The sequence below is a fragment of the Hippocampus comes genome, unplaced genomic scaffold (assembly GCF_001891065.2).
Source record: "Hippocampus comes isolate QL1 unplaced genomic scaffold, H_comes_QL1_v1.1 scaffold261, whole genome shotgun sequence".
Lineage (NCBI taxonomy): Eukaryota > Metazoa > Chordata > Actinopteri > Syngnathiformes > Syngnathidae > Hippocampus > Hippocampus comes.
In genome coordinates, this window is record NW_017805824.1 from 2,222,823 (window position 1) to 2,237,237 (window position 14,415).

At 40.9% G+C, this 14,415-nt stretch overlaps 1 protein-coding gene across 3 annotated transcripts in view; it reads left to right on the plus strand.

Annotated features, from left to right (window-relative positions):
- Positions 1–14,415, plus strand: part of galnt18b (UDP-N-acetyl-alpha-D-galactosamine:polypeptide N-acetylgalactosaminyltransferase 18b) — a 62,564-nt gene that overhangs the window by 30,899 nt on the left and 17,250 nt on the right. For 2 of the 3 annotated variants that reach the window (XM_019887008.1, XM_019887010.1), the window contains 4 exons: positions 216–382; positions 6,678–6,861; positions 7,192–7,389; positions 9,210–9,324. In XM_019887008.1, coding sequence (XP_019742567.1) covers positions 216–382; positions 6,678–6,861; positions 7,192–7,389; positions 9,210–9,324 — 664 coding nt within the window. The remainder of the gene's footprint in view (positions 1–215; positions 383–6,677; positions 6,862–7,191; positions 7,390–9,209; positions 9,325–14,415) is intronic. The other variant, XM_019887009.1, reaches the window with a different exon arrangement.

Here is a 14,415-nt window from a genome sequence, read left to right on the forward strand (position 1 = left end):
AGGATATAAATACCTTCATTGCTGGAAGAGCGATGTGACAACATTAATCACTGTGTAATCAACTTATTTTGATTTAGATTGTAACCACAATACTATACATTCCAATGAATACTGTATTTACCTTGCTTTAATGTTGTTAAAATTGCATTCTCATTTTCTTTTACAAGAGCTTTAAGGTTACTTACCTCACCAGTTGTTTCTTTTGTCCTCTACAGGTGCAGAAACATCACTTATCCTTTAAACCTCCCGCAAGTGAGCGTCGTGTTCATTTTCGTGAATGAAGCCCTGTCTGTCATCCTGCGGTCCATTCACTCAGCCATTAGCAGAACGCCCTCCCATCTACTCAAAGAGATCATTTTGGTGGATGACAACAGCAATAACGGTAACCAGCAAACTTTAACTTTACGACACATTCTCCCAACTTAGCATCCACTCTTAAACCGAGTAGCTTTGAACACAAAGGGTACTTTCCTTTACTAGTTTTATACATCCCGAAACAATAGCAATGAATAGTGCCCCTATTGTCTGTCATTTGAATGGTGAAAGACCCTGTTAAGTGAATACAGATATTTAGTTCTAAATACCTTAGACATGTTTGAAGATAGTTGCTGAAAACATCCGCAAAGACTGAGATTATGTAGTGTGATAGATAGATAGATAGATAGATAGATAGATAGATAGATAGATAGATAGATAGATAGATAGATAGATAGAACCTGCATCACATTTCCATAAGCATACACATCATATCGGTAAATTGATGCCACTCTAATTATTGGCTTTGAAAAGGAAGAAGTATTCACCTCTTCTAATGGATCTCATTATTATACCTTGTTTGCTGAAAAAAACTAATTGGAAATGTAGTTCCTTCCTGGACAAATGCATCATGTTTTACCATAACTTCGACATATTCTTTACATAACCTAAAGCTTAAGAATACAACAGGCATCGCTCAAGGAGCCGTTTGCCAAGAACAATCAATAAAACAGCCAGACATCCATTTTGCTGTCCGACATTGTGAGGAGCTGCATCCTAGCCCAGCTGGCATTGTGTCAAAGGCACAGTATGCCCTGGATGGGTCGCTAGTCAACCCAGCGGACGTCTAGAGGCATGACATTCACACTCACATTTGCACCGTCTCTGAGTGGGAAATAAACCCATGTGGGTTGCACGGAAATTAGACAAGCAACATCGGTGATGTATGAAAATAGCTCCCAATGTTTTACTTTGACCATCAGTGATCCAATAGAAACTCCTGTGCTCCATTTTGGGTCCTGATTTGGTTACATTGTGCAGGTACATCGCACTGCGGCCTACAAGGGTAGTTCAGTGCTTACGACTCGAAGCATTCTCCATAGAGCTATAGCTGACAGATGAGCCTAAACTCCCCCAGATCCCGCCGTGCCATTAGAATCGGACAAACACATACCCTTATTTTAGGGCTTTGTCTTGGAACAGCGATAAAACAGTTTTGCTGAGCTACCGCCTTGTTTACGTCCAAAGTAGTGAGCAAAAGTCCTGGGCTACTTCCTGTTCAGTCTATTCACAACCAGCGCCAAATAGTGGCAAGCTTACGCTGCGCCGCCATTGTGCCTGTACTTTCCTGCACCGTGTAAACCAAGTGCAGTGTGTACACACTCTTAATGGTGCAGTGTCAAGGTCATGCATTTATAAGTTGACCGTTTTTAAAAGTCTCTGCATGCAACCCAAGTTAGACAGCCATTAGATGATATCAAGACGGTGACAACTGGCCCTGAGAGAAGTTTGTTTACCCAAGTCAATAATGCAAAACATGCAGCTCGGCCTGCAGCTTGCTGGAACAGAATGTAGATCAGTGTTATATTATCTGAACATGCTGGATGACAATGATCACACTCCTTCGGGGTCTTGACGGCCTCAGAGTTGTAAATATCCACTTAGTATTTTGATACTTTAAAAAGAAGAAATGGGAGAACCCAAAGCTCTCTGTTAGCCTTATATGATAACATTATGTCTGAAAAACAAGTCACGTGCATCTTTTAATTGGCAGCACGGCCTCCTTGGGCTCCTGCAGGAAGCCAAGTCATGATGTGACATTTGGTAGGTGACATTACACCCCATTTACTACTTTTGTAGTTGTCATGACAACATTTGTGGATAACATCATTAGCCTACTGACCCACGATGTAGTTGCCATTGTGGAAGTGTCTCATGAGCCTCACAATTCATGCCTGAAACAGACTACAAGCTTTTAGACCCGATATTGGCTTGATTTTCTAGCACAATTTTACAAATCTGGCCCTAAATATTTAGTCAGGAACAACAAAACTCCTTATGGCATGATAAAATTCGGTGCAAATGCCACAAGGTAACACCTGGGATATTTTTGATTTGTTGCGATATCTTCCACATCGTGTGACATATCAACAAAAACCCTGTGACTAACACCTTCACCTCATTTTATGGGATTGCGTCTTGCAATTGTCAACATGATTGTTGTTGTTGCCGCAACAGCAAGTTAGATCGCGTTATATTGCATTGACATATTTTCCGGTCTCGCCTCCCCTGACAGCTTAATTAGACAAGATTAGCCCTGACAGTTCCCTGTCGTGAAGAATATCGACGTGCTAGAGCAACTTCCCTCCTTGCACATTTAGACTTTCAGTACATGTAGTCATATCTTCTTTATCCTCCATGAGGAGCCGAGATGTCTATACTGAACAGAATTCTATTTAGCAACATTATTACTGTATTTTGTAATATAAAAAAAGCAATAGTATATGAGTAGAGTACTTTTCTAATTGAAAAAAAAAAAACAAAATTTTTTTGTGCGAAAGGCTGGAAAAGTTAATGGTGTGTCATTTATTTAAAGAGGGAAAGATGATTTGAGATACAAATGATTTGAGTTACGAGCAGGGTCGCCAGATGAATTAAACTCGCATCTGAGGGCACCACTGTATTGTAGATTCATAGGTACAATGGCACACTTCTCTGTCCATCAAAAGTGATACGAATCTCTATGTTGTGCAGCTCATAAGAGGACCAAGTTGAACCTTTGGCGACACTATTGTAACTTTAAAAGTCAACAGAATATGTCAGAAAGAGAGGAGGGAACAAACATGCCCTAGAAAAGTTAAAAATAGACACCTTCAGGTCAAATAATCAACCTCATGGGGTGTATTAAAATAGTTCCTACAAGGGGTGAGAAAAAGGGACCCCGACTGTACCATTTTTGAGCAGTATGAGCCTAAAAGGCTGCAGCTAAAATGGTGTGCAGCCTCAGTAGGAATGTGACAAAAACAACAGACAAGCGCAACAAAAACAATTGAGCATCAACAGAGGGGAATATGAATCGTTACTACTCACTACTTTTTTTCTTGGATATCAGCATGTGTAATTCTCTCCATCTACTCTTACATCAAGAAAGAAAGAAAGAACTGAAACTATGCTGCTGTGTTATGGATCTGCAAAGACAATACTGAGCCAGTTCACGCAATGTTATATTATTGCTCGCTGTCATTGCATCTACAATGTATTATTGGATTTACCACATGAATGCAAGTGCCTGTTGCTCCTGCTAGGCTCCGTTCCACAGCCCGTTGCTTTCCATTACAGTGACACAAGTTTATCATTCGTGAAAGATGGATGGCTGTTGGCCAGCAGTCACTCCTGCTTTAATGAACTGTTCCTTATTATGATTTGTTGTGAGGCATAACACACCATCATTCTTATTTTCCATTCGCACACATACAGGATACCTTCATTACTGACAGATCTGAATTGCTTGGAAGTACGCAAATCTGTTGGCGCACTGGTGCAATTGAATAACTATTGGAGCTTTGCTACAAGCAAGATGCAAAAACGAAAAACCCTCGATGCTCTTTTTTGAAGAAAGCACTGAAGGGAATTTAAAGACATTAGCTTTGTTTTCTCATATGATCTGCAGTTTGGACTTCAGAGGCATTGCTTATAGCTTGCTTTTGTTGCTCAACACGCTCAAGGGAAGAAACACACATCTGAGTTTTTTATTTATTTATTTTTAACAATCTGTTTGTTCGGAAACAGCAGTTTCAATTGTCCACTTCATATTGATGTTATAACATTCTACTGTTGTATCTATGACTTTATTTATGCCTTTAAAAGGCAAGGAATGACCTGGTTAGTGATATGGGCATCAGTAAATGAACATGCAAACTTCACACAGGGAGGCCGGAGCCGCTAACAATTCGACCACCGGGACGCCTAACAATCATCCATTGTCTTAATTTGTGTTGGCAGTTGTAGATGCCGTTGTTTTGTGTGTTGCATTGTTCCATGTTAAGCTTAAATTCTCCCTAAATTCGGACATTCTCTTTCCTTTACGGACTCTTTTACGCGATCAGGCCAATTTATTTCCACATGGAAGGACTAGCGTGTGCGACTGCAATCACTTTATTTCATATGGGAAAAATGATCCCCGTGAAGCCTTGATGCAGATATTTTGCCTCAATGTTTTTTTGTAATCAAATTATTCTGGTTATTAGATTAATCGTTGCAGCCCTAAAATAATTGTATAATCAGCAATCGGACATGACAATATTCATGATGAAAGTGTAATTGTTAAGAGAAAAAAAATAACGATAAATGGTACAAGCAGACAGCCACAACAATTGTTCCAAGATGTATTATGTGAAGATATTTGACAGTTTTTGCAGCTAACATGAAACCTTTAAAAAAATCATATCAAGTGATGTTGCATTAATCGCAAAGATCCCTTCACTTTTTCCTCATTCTTCAAGTGGGTGGTACTGGGGATTTCCATTTTAACAACATCAACCTATGAATGCTATTAAGCTTTTCTCAGTGGGCAAGAGCAAAGGTAAAGAAGTGTATCCCCCAAACAGAGCAACTGATCTTTTTTCCTCTCAGCTAAATTGGACAACGTATCAAAGACTTCAGAACAGACACTCATCACTGAGCCGCAGCTCCAAAATATACGCGGGGTTCACTGCGGCATTTTGACATCGATCAGATACTGTATAAGAGATGGAGATGAGAGTCCTTCCAAGCTGAGTTTAATGTAATTAGCTCATCTACAATCCGACATTGTATTATACGTATCTAGCACGTATCGAAGACTTGTGCACTCCGCATAAGATTTCCTCTCAAACCTCATCTGGAATTGTCCCTAACAACTCGGTCTCCCAAGCAGTTTTAAGGTCCAGCTCATAGCGGAGGTTGTGGTGTGAGGGCACATGCACCATTCCATTTCGATAATGGGGCAAATACAGATTCTTTTCACGATTCACTTTCTTCAGTTACTGTGGGATTATTTTTCCATGCCTTACAATAAAAACAGCCCAAACTTTGTAGACACGAGGCAAGTGTTACCATCTAATCGACAACATAATGGATTAGCTGGATGAAATTTGCAGTACAGTAATGAAGGAAACTAATGAAAATGTCAAGTAAGATGCTTTGTACTTTTTTGTTGTTGTTGGGCCTTGGTAGAGGTCCGCGCTCTGTGCCATTCCAGCTCATTTTGAATTGGCCCTTTTATGCAACCCAGCAAACTCGCTGAGTGTCTGTCTCCCCCTAATAGCTTTCCGGAGGTTTGCCAACAACCGGAAGCCTGCCAAGGGGAACCATTAGCGCACTTCATGGCCATGCAGAGCCGGAGCCACATTGCTGGATAACGACAGCCTTGTTGGCCGCATGAGCCATTTGGCTCTGAAATGACATTCAAAATTCTCTTATACCTGACTATTTGCTTACTTGGATTACATATGTTTACTTGGGCAATAGTTGATGTTGGAGATGTCCAAACTACGGTAGTAGGCCATTTGGAGCCTCCAGTCCAAATTTTAGCTGTCCAGGCTATCTATTAAAATTAACCATTGACACAGGCCATGTTGTTTACCTGCATTGTGCATTGTACTTTCTACAGTGGGTTGCAAGGCAGGAAAAGTTTTATACCAATCACACATCTTCTGGTAAGACGTGAATAGAGTGGTACCTCAACCTAAGAGTGGCTCAATTTACACATTGTTGAGATACAATGTTGTCTAGCCCTTGATCACGAAAGAGTCTCAAAGGGATTCACAGGCCCACACTTCGCCGCCATAACCTATTGCCAGACTTGACTCGGGCCGATATGAGCTATTTTTAAATTGGCTAAAATCAGCAGATTTTTAATTTTTTTTTATACATTACAACATGAGAAAAGAATTGTGACATTCAACTCCCCACCCAAGTCAACCCAAAAAATTTGAATAAATTTGGATAATTTTTTGCTGATTTTATTCTCTGTTGTCAAGTTAAACAAATATGAACAAAGTCATGTAAAACTGTCAAATGTTCTTCCTGAAATTCATATATTTATTCTTGTAAGTGCTAAGGGTCCAAACAAGAAGTTATTTTATTCATTTTAGACAGTATTTTCTTAATTATTAATCATCTGATTAATCAGTTATTGGAAGTTTACCCTGCAAAATATTGAAATTGGCATCAGCCTCCAAAAATCCAAATAGACTTTTTGCAGAAGCCTCTTCGGTCCATTGATGTGAGTAGATACTGTTGGATTTCTTCCAATAAAATGATGTCCACTGGAGGAGAACGTGGGCGGAAGTTTATTCACCAAGACTTTTCGCTTGACTTCATTCTTCATCTCCAAGAACTTTTTAAGATACTGAAAATGTGTGTGTGTGTGTGTTTCGCAGAAGAGCTGAAGGAGAAGTTGAAGGATTTTGTGTCAGAGACCAACAGCAAGCGTCCGGGATTCATCAAGATGGTGCGGCATGCCAAGCAGGAGGGCCTGATCCGGTCCAGAGTGAGCGGGTGGCGAGCCGCCACCGCTCCAGTCGTTGCCCTTTTCGATGCCCATGTGGAATTCAATGTTGGCTGGTGAGTCTCTCGTGGCTTCGAGTGGATTTGCTGGCAATACATTTGAATGACTTCCTGGCCTCTGCTTAATGTGCCGGTGAACAAATACAGCACGATGATCATTTGTATTCAACCGGAAAGTGCATTTCAATGTGTTTTCAAATTGTTATTTATCTTTTTCATCTTTGCACACATTACACAAGGGCAGTTCCCCATTAGTTTATCAGATGTGCAATAAATGAATTCATCTCTGTACGCTCTCATAAGCACAAGCATCATAATGAGGGTGATAAGAAGCCAGCAAACACAAATGTTCCAATTATGTGTGCGCTCTCTCCGTCTCATTTATAGGGCTGAACCCATTCTTCAGAGAATTAAAGAGGACAGAACTCGCATAATTTCCCCTTCGTTTGACAACATCAAGTACGACACGTTTGAGATTGAGGAGTATCCGCTGTCTGCCCAGGGCTTTGACTGGGAGCTGTGGTGTCGCTACCTCAACCCCCCCAAGTCTTGGTGGCACAAGGGAAACAAAAGTGCTCCCATCCAGTAAGCGACCGTCAAATCCCGAGAAATTATGCCTCACTGGCAAATTGTTTTATCAACATATTTGTACATGCGTTCATTTGTGTGCGATGCGATGCATTGTATTATCTTTATCGCTAGAACATCAAGTGCCAATATTATTGTACAGTGGACCACCATTTATTTGTGATGCGGCATTCAGTTTTGTTTATTTGAATTTTTTTTTTTTTGGTAACATATGGTCATATATATATTTTTTTTTTTGGTTTTTGCTTGTTTTGAGTAGCCAAGCATGGTTCTCATGGAGAAATTCCCCATTGTATTTATGACAGGCATTAATTATACACAGGTTTTCGCGATTTGCAGGCCGGCCCACCGCCATTATGCCCGTGAATAGCCGGGGGTCCACTGTACGATGAAAATCAAGCAGAAGCAACTTTAGTGACATGGAAATCTGTAGTCTCCTCCACAAGTCATATCTAAATACAGTAGTGCCCTGAAATATGAGCTTGATTTATTGTGTTTCCATGCTTTTTTTGAGAAGGAAAATGTTACTCAAAAGAATTCAACAATTTGGGCATCATTGCAACACCTTCTGGTGTGCGCAACTTGTCTACCCGGGGACAGTATAATAAGTCACGCATTATGGTAGTCATGCAGACCCTCTTGCAAAAAAAAAAAAAAAAAAGTTTTTGAAGATTTCAAGATTTCTCAGCAAGCTGCAGCAGTATCACTTTGCACTGAGGATAAATATCTGTCTGAGTAGTGTTATACTGTTTGTCTAGATATGTTGCTCCACGGCTTGTGTTGAAATATAGGTTATAACACCATAAATAAGAAGAATAAGAAAACCTTTATTCGTCTCACAATGGAGAAATTCCCAATGCAAATACAAAGGCTATTTGTCAGCCCATCTATTGCAGTTGGCATTGCTTGTCACAATTAAGCTAAACTGATTTTTGTGAAGCTCAGACACAGTTTTTGGACGCAAATGGCAGAAATACTTTTTTTATTCATGCACTAGGCAAAGTGAAGTAGCATCAGCAGATCAGGCAGACTGGCAGAGGTAAGTTGCAGATGAGCAGGAAAGTCTTTGGTGTGTGGCAGGCAAGGTATTGATCTCCAGGTGCCAATGTGTTCCAAGGGCTGGAAGAAACAGGGCAAACTTGAGCAAAATTTCGTGAGTTTCTCAGCTTGAGCCTGAAGGCCTTTCTGTGATCTTTCATCCTCGATAGACAGGCAAAGTGCAGTGGGCAGCTCAGGCATTTGTAGTGCAGGTGTGCACAAGTGCTGATAACCCTGATTGGCCACCACCAACCAGCCTGGGGGAGGGAGCAGTCAATTAAGCCTTAACTGCTAGATCACCACATTTGTGAGGCAAAGCTATGTGTTTTCAATCGACAAAGTGTAATTCTTTTGCTTTTATGTTTAGTTTGACAGCAAACTTAAACTGGGAGTGGCATTAAAAAGCTTGAAGACTCTTTTTCGAAGAATTGCTTATAATCTACCAAATTGCTGCTTGTTGTGAAGTGAGTTGAGTTCACTGCCACCATACTGTGCTCCCATCTCAATTTTTTGCTTACAAGTCAAAGTAAAAAAATTGACCGAAGGATGACTCTTATCTGAAAAACTCGTCTGTTTGGTCACTGGTATCTCAAGGCGCCGTGATTTAATAACAGTGAGTAAACTGTGAGTTACTTTGTGATTCCCAACCTCTCTATGTGCATTATTCAAGCACACATTTTTCAACTTCATCTACAAGGTTACATGCCTCCTCTTGTTTTGTCTCTGCGTTAACTGTACCAAGCCGACAATACAGATCTGCATCCCCCTTCCTCCTGCAGGAGCCCCGCCCTGATTGGCTGCTTTGTGGTGGACAGACTATACTTTGAGGAGATAGGTCTGCTGGATGAAGGAATGGAGGTGTACGGTGGAGAGAATGTGGAGCTGGGCATCAGGGTGAGTAATGCTGTCACCATGTGTGGCCGTTGGCCATTGTTCAACCATGAAATATGTGCAAAATTACCAAAGGTAATGGCACTTTATTACTGTTTGTTGGAGCAAGGTCACACCAGCACTCACTTTTCACTTTCACTTTCCGCAGTCTCTAAAGAAATATTGATTAGGTGAGTGCTTTTTTTTAGTCGTTGGCAGAAAAACTGACCGGCTGGGGTTAAGTACTGTGGTTTGTGGTTAAGAATGCTGTTATTCTGCTACATCAATGAGGTCTGTTCAAAAGATAAGCACTGTGCATCATAATTGTTTTCGCATTGTGGTTGACTCAGTTAGGTCTCCTGCTATCACCATTATCTGAGTACATCTGTCAGCGTTTTCTCAAAAGCGGGCAAATATATATATTTTTTTCAACTCACCAACCAATTGTGGTCATGCGCATTGCAACTGTGTCAGGACAGCGGCTGTGTTGCAATGCACAAGAAAAGAAGTTGAAAACACACCATCTCTCAATTATATCAACACACACAGTATCTATTTTCTACAAATATTCCACGGTGGTATAGGCTCCGGCAACCCTCGCGACCCTCTTCAGGATAAGCGGTGTTGAAAATGGATGGATGGATTCCACAGTGGATAAAAAAAAAAATAAATAAATAAATAAACTACATAGCCCTGTTCAAATGGCAATTTTTTTAATACTAAAAGAATTAGAACAAGAGCATTAAATTCAAAACGTTTTTTTTTTGTTTTTTGTTTTTTGCCATGAATGCCCCCTATAGCATGTAAACCTCCAATGATTTTATATATGTATACAGTATGTACAATACATATTATATACACTCTCCCTGTGAGGAGCTTGCATGTTCTCCCCAGACCTGCGTGGGTTTTCTCCGGGTACTCCGGTTTCCTCCCACATTCCAAAAACATGCATGACAGGCTGATTGAACACTCAAAACTGTCCCTAGGTGTGAGTGTGAGCGCAGATGGTTGCTCGTTTCTGTGTGCCCTGCGATTGGCTGGCAACCAGTTCAGGGTGTCCCCGCCTACTGCCCGAAGACAGCTGGGATAGGCTCCAGCATCCCCCGATCGGAAAACGGATGGATTATATCCACTGCAACAGTTCTTATCGACTGCCACATAAAAACACATTGTTAAATCAAATCTTATGGAATTGTACTGAGATTCAATTTTTTTGCTTCACCACCTTTTCACAACCACTCCAGAAATAGAAAATTGGAGAAAAACATTTGCTTGTCCCATTAGCTGTGTGAACAATGTAACTTTTTGTAATCCATACACATCCATATAATCCAACCCCGGACTGCTATAAGTATGTCCAAAGTCTTGTTGTTCCTGCTTTGAATGTGATAAAGATACATCCCGGCATTAAATTGCTCGTGCTTCTGTTTTCCTTGTCAGCATTTTCCAAAGGAAAAAGAATAAACCCATTAAGACATAAAAGTACGGCTGCATTAGCCCTCTGTTGAATAGGCCTTCTAAAGTGGTCTGACGATAAGACCGTAATGACGGTCTTCATTTCAAAAGACTGCTGCCCTGCAATCACCATGCACATCATCACAAAATACAGAGCATCAAAATTGTATGTGAGAGATAAAAAGATCCACTCCTCCTGGTCACGGTGATTGCACGGTTGAACTGTTTCATAGCAGAGCACAGGGTCATTGTTGTTTGGGATCCTTTAATGAAAACATTTTACAGTTATTAAACTTTAGAGTGACTACTGTGATTCTATTGCAATTAGTTTTTGACAACAACCATGTGCACTATTAGAGTATATTTTTTTACCTGTGTGGGACTGTCATTACTGTGCCTTATTTTACTGCAGGCGGAAATTGACCTGTTGCAAACGTTAGCTGGACTATGAATTACTACCAATAATGCATTTACGGTACCAACCACAAATTGAGATTGGGAACATAACTTATCCCCCCCACCCACCCACCCAAAAAAAAAATTGTGATGGGAGGCAGTAGCTCCATGGTTAGATGTGCTTCGAGCCACACTGCAGCAGATATGATGATATTATCCCAAAGTGTTATTGCCACTGTTGATTAAGGTCCATATCTCTACATTATGCCCAATCTTTTACCGCTTACCAATACACCCTCTAAACACCGTGCACCTCTAGCTTGAACTGATCTCCCCCCAGTGCATCTTGATCTAGAATGATCAATAGAAAATAATGCAGTAAAGCATATCGAAGCAAAACAAAATTAGGTGTCCTGAAGATTAGCAATGTCCAACCTTGTGAAGCGGAAGTGGGACTGTACTTGATACTTTGCTTTAGCCGACCAAGAATCAAAAAGGGCGTGAAGGCTCTCCCTTAGAGAGAGTGCGAGAAGCTCTGTAATCAGCAAGGGGCTCAGAGTAGCCAAATGAGGTAGCTCAGGCATCTTGTTAAAAAATGTCATCTGATCACCTCTCTGGGAGGAGTCTCTGAGGAAGACCCAGAATTCTCCGGAAGGACTGTCTCCCAGCTGTCCTTGGAACACCTCAGGATCTCCCTTGAAGAGCTGGGCCAAATGGATCAGCAGAAAAAAGTCTGGGCTTTCATGTTGAGGTTGTTGCCCCTGTGACATAATTGTATTGTGTGTCCAGCAACATACTTGCAATATGTTTTTGTGGGAACCAGAAGCATGAATGTGGTTCTCAGCATTCACTCAAAGATCTGTCTTTGTTGGACTGACGACACTGCACTGAATTTTTTTCAAACGACGCAGAACGCAGAAAGGTCACTTTTGACAAAGATGGCCAAAAGAGGCGAAGTTCATGCTGTGAGTGTTTTTTTTTTTTTTGTTTTTTTTTCCAGGAATGACATTGTCCCTTAGACTCAAACTGTGTGATGTTTACTTGCACTGTTTGAGACCAGCCCTCACTCAGCTCCAGGCTGACATTTCAGCTATGGTTTGGAAATGCAGAGCCCACGGAGGCTGACTTGTCTGCTGTGTGCCGCTCATGCCTTCACACCAGCTGCTAGCATGACTGGCAGCTGAAGGATCCTCAGAGACAAACTAGGTCGACAAGCTCCAGGCTCTGGCAGAGGCTTTAAAGTAGTGTCTTGGGTCAAATGAAAGGAAAATGTCTGTTTGTTGTCAATCAGTCACTGCACTCTAATTTGGTACGCTGACACAAATGTTTATTTTATGTGGCCATCTCATGAGATAAGGGGAGTAGATGCCCTAAATCGTGTCTATCAACTCCTTTGTATTATTATATTTCCTTGTTCTCTGGAAGAGTGGGATTTTACCGTTTCAGATGAAATAAATATTTTGCAACATGTGTTCATCCATCAAAAGGCTGATTTGAAAATGTGGTCTTTATTAGGATCATGATCATATTCAGTCATGATCAGTCATTATTAATTAATTTAACCATATGATTATTACCAAGTATGGTTCAATTTCCCAATCTTTATCTCATTAAACTGGGAGCTGGTTCTAATGTATGGTCTCTTCTCAGCTGTACAGGATGGGGAAATATGATATGTGGATTTGACAATATTTCTTAAAGGAATTGGATTAAGGATTTATGCAAGAGACAGCCTTTTTATTCCCCCGTTCTACAGTTTAATTTAATCTAAATGTAAATGCCATCATGGTCTCTTGGAAGTAATTCTCGAAATTGTGGATCATTTTTCACCTTATTGCGCAAGACTGGCAACTGGCTGGGACCTTTTCCATTGCTTTTAGCCTTGCTGCATTGAGGACCAAAGGATCTCGGGTTTGAATGCAACTGCAAATGGAAATGTGAAAATTGGGATTGGTTTGTATTGTTGGGGAGATGCTTCCTTGACCAAGGTATGAACTTCTTTTTGCCCCCTTTCATTTCTTTTCTCTTAAAGAATGAAATAAATAAATGAAATGAAATGGGGGGGGGGGGAACTAATTCCCAAACCGCTGACGGACCTTTCGCCTTCGTGTTGAAGCTCTCCCCAAGCTGCATGGCCATATGATTTTTACTAGAAATTTATGACTTCCAGTATAATGTACCAAAACACCACCGAGTAGCAGATATTGTGCCCGTGCAGCCGACCTAGAGGACCTAAGCAGCCATCATCACTCGTCTCAACTATTCCCTGGAAATGTGGACCAACAAATAAGAATCATTGAGAGCATTGAAACAATGTGAGCGCACAATAAAACAGCGCAATCGGCATCAAGATCATAAATACCAATTACACCCTAACACTGTGCGGCAATAAAAAAGCAGTTTCGGTGTGGATTAATGTGACACGCAAATACAGTTTCGAATCAGGAAGTTTCTTGCTCTAGCAGTAATACATTTCAAAATGAGTCCATAAGTTTGGACAACCAGACAGTGTACTTTAATATTTTGATTGCCTTATATCGCTACAAAATAGCAACAAGATATGAAAACTGCTCGACACCACTACATACTGCATCCAATAAAATGAACATAATTGGTCCATTAATACCACTCGAGTAGTGGCACTAAAAAAAAACAAAAAAACTGATTATCTTTGTAGAGACAGATTTAAAAAAAAACATAATACACAATAATTGTATCATAATTGTATCATAAAATGTCGCTAATCTTGTGGCCATGGCGTGAAGAAGTTAAAGGCAATGTCACTGCAGCATTACGCACTGGTTAAAGCCACGATGCTTGTCAGCACACCTGCTGGGGGGGATCGAGTGGCATGGAGAACGCCTAATCGTGCAATCCCCGTGGAGAGAATGCACAGACAGCAAAGGCAGCAAAGCAGCAGTGTCTGGTTTGCAACAGAGCCCCTCAAACTTCATCTTCTGTCACGTATCTGTGACACAGTCAAACAAGACTTTTGCATTGAGATCCTCCTAAAACCCTGCTTACTGTGTAGCATGTTTGCGTTTTCAAGTCCAACAGTGTTTTGTTGACACGTTTATTCAGGTAAACAATAATAAATAACAGAATTAAACAAAATGTAAATTAACAGTTTATGCATTATGATGGTGGCCCGGTGGTCCAGTGGTGAGCGCGTCGACCTCACAATGCAGAGGTACTGGGTTCAATTCCAGCTCCGGCCTCCCTGTGTGGAGTTTCCATGTTCTCCCCGGGCCTGCGTGGGTTTTC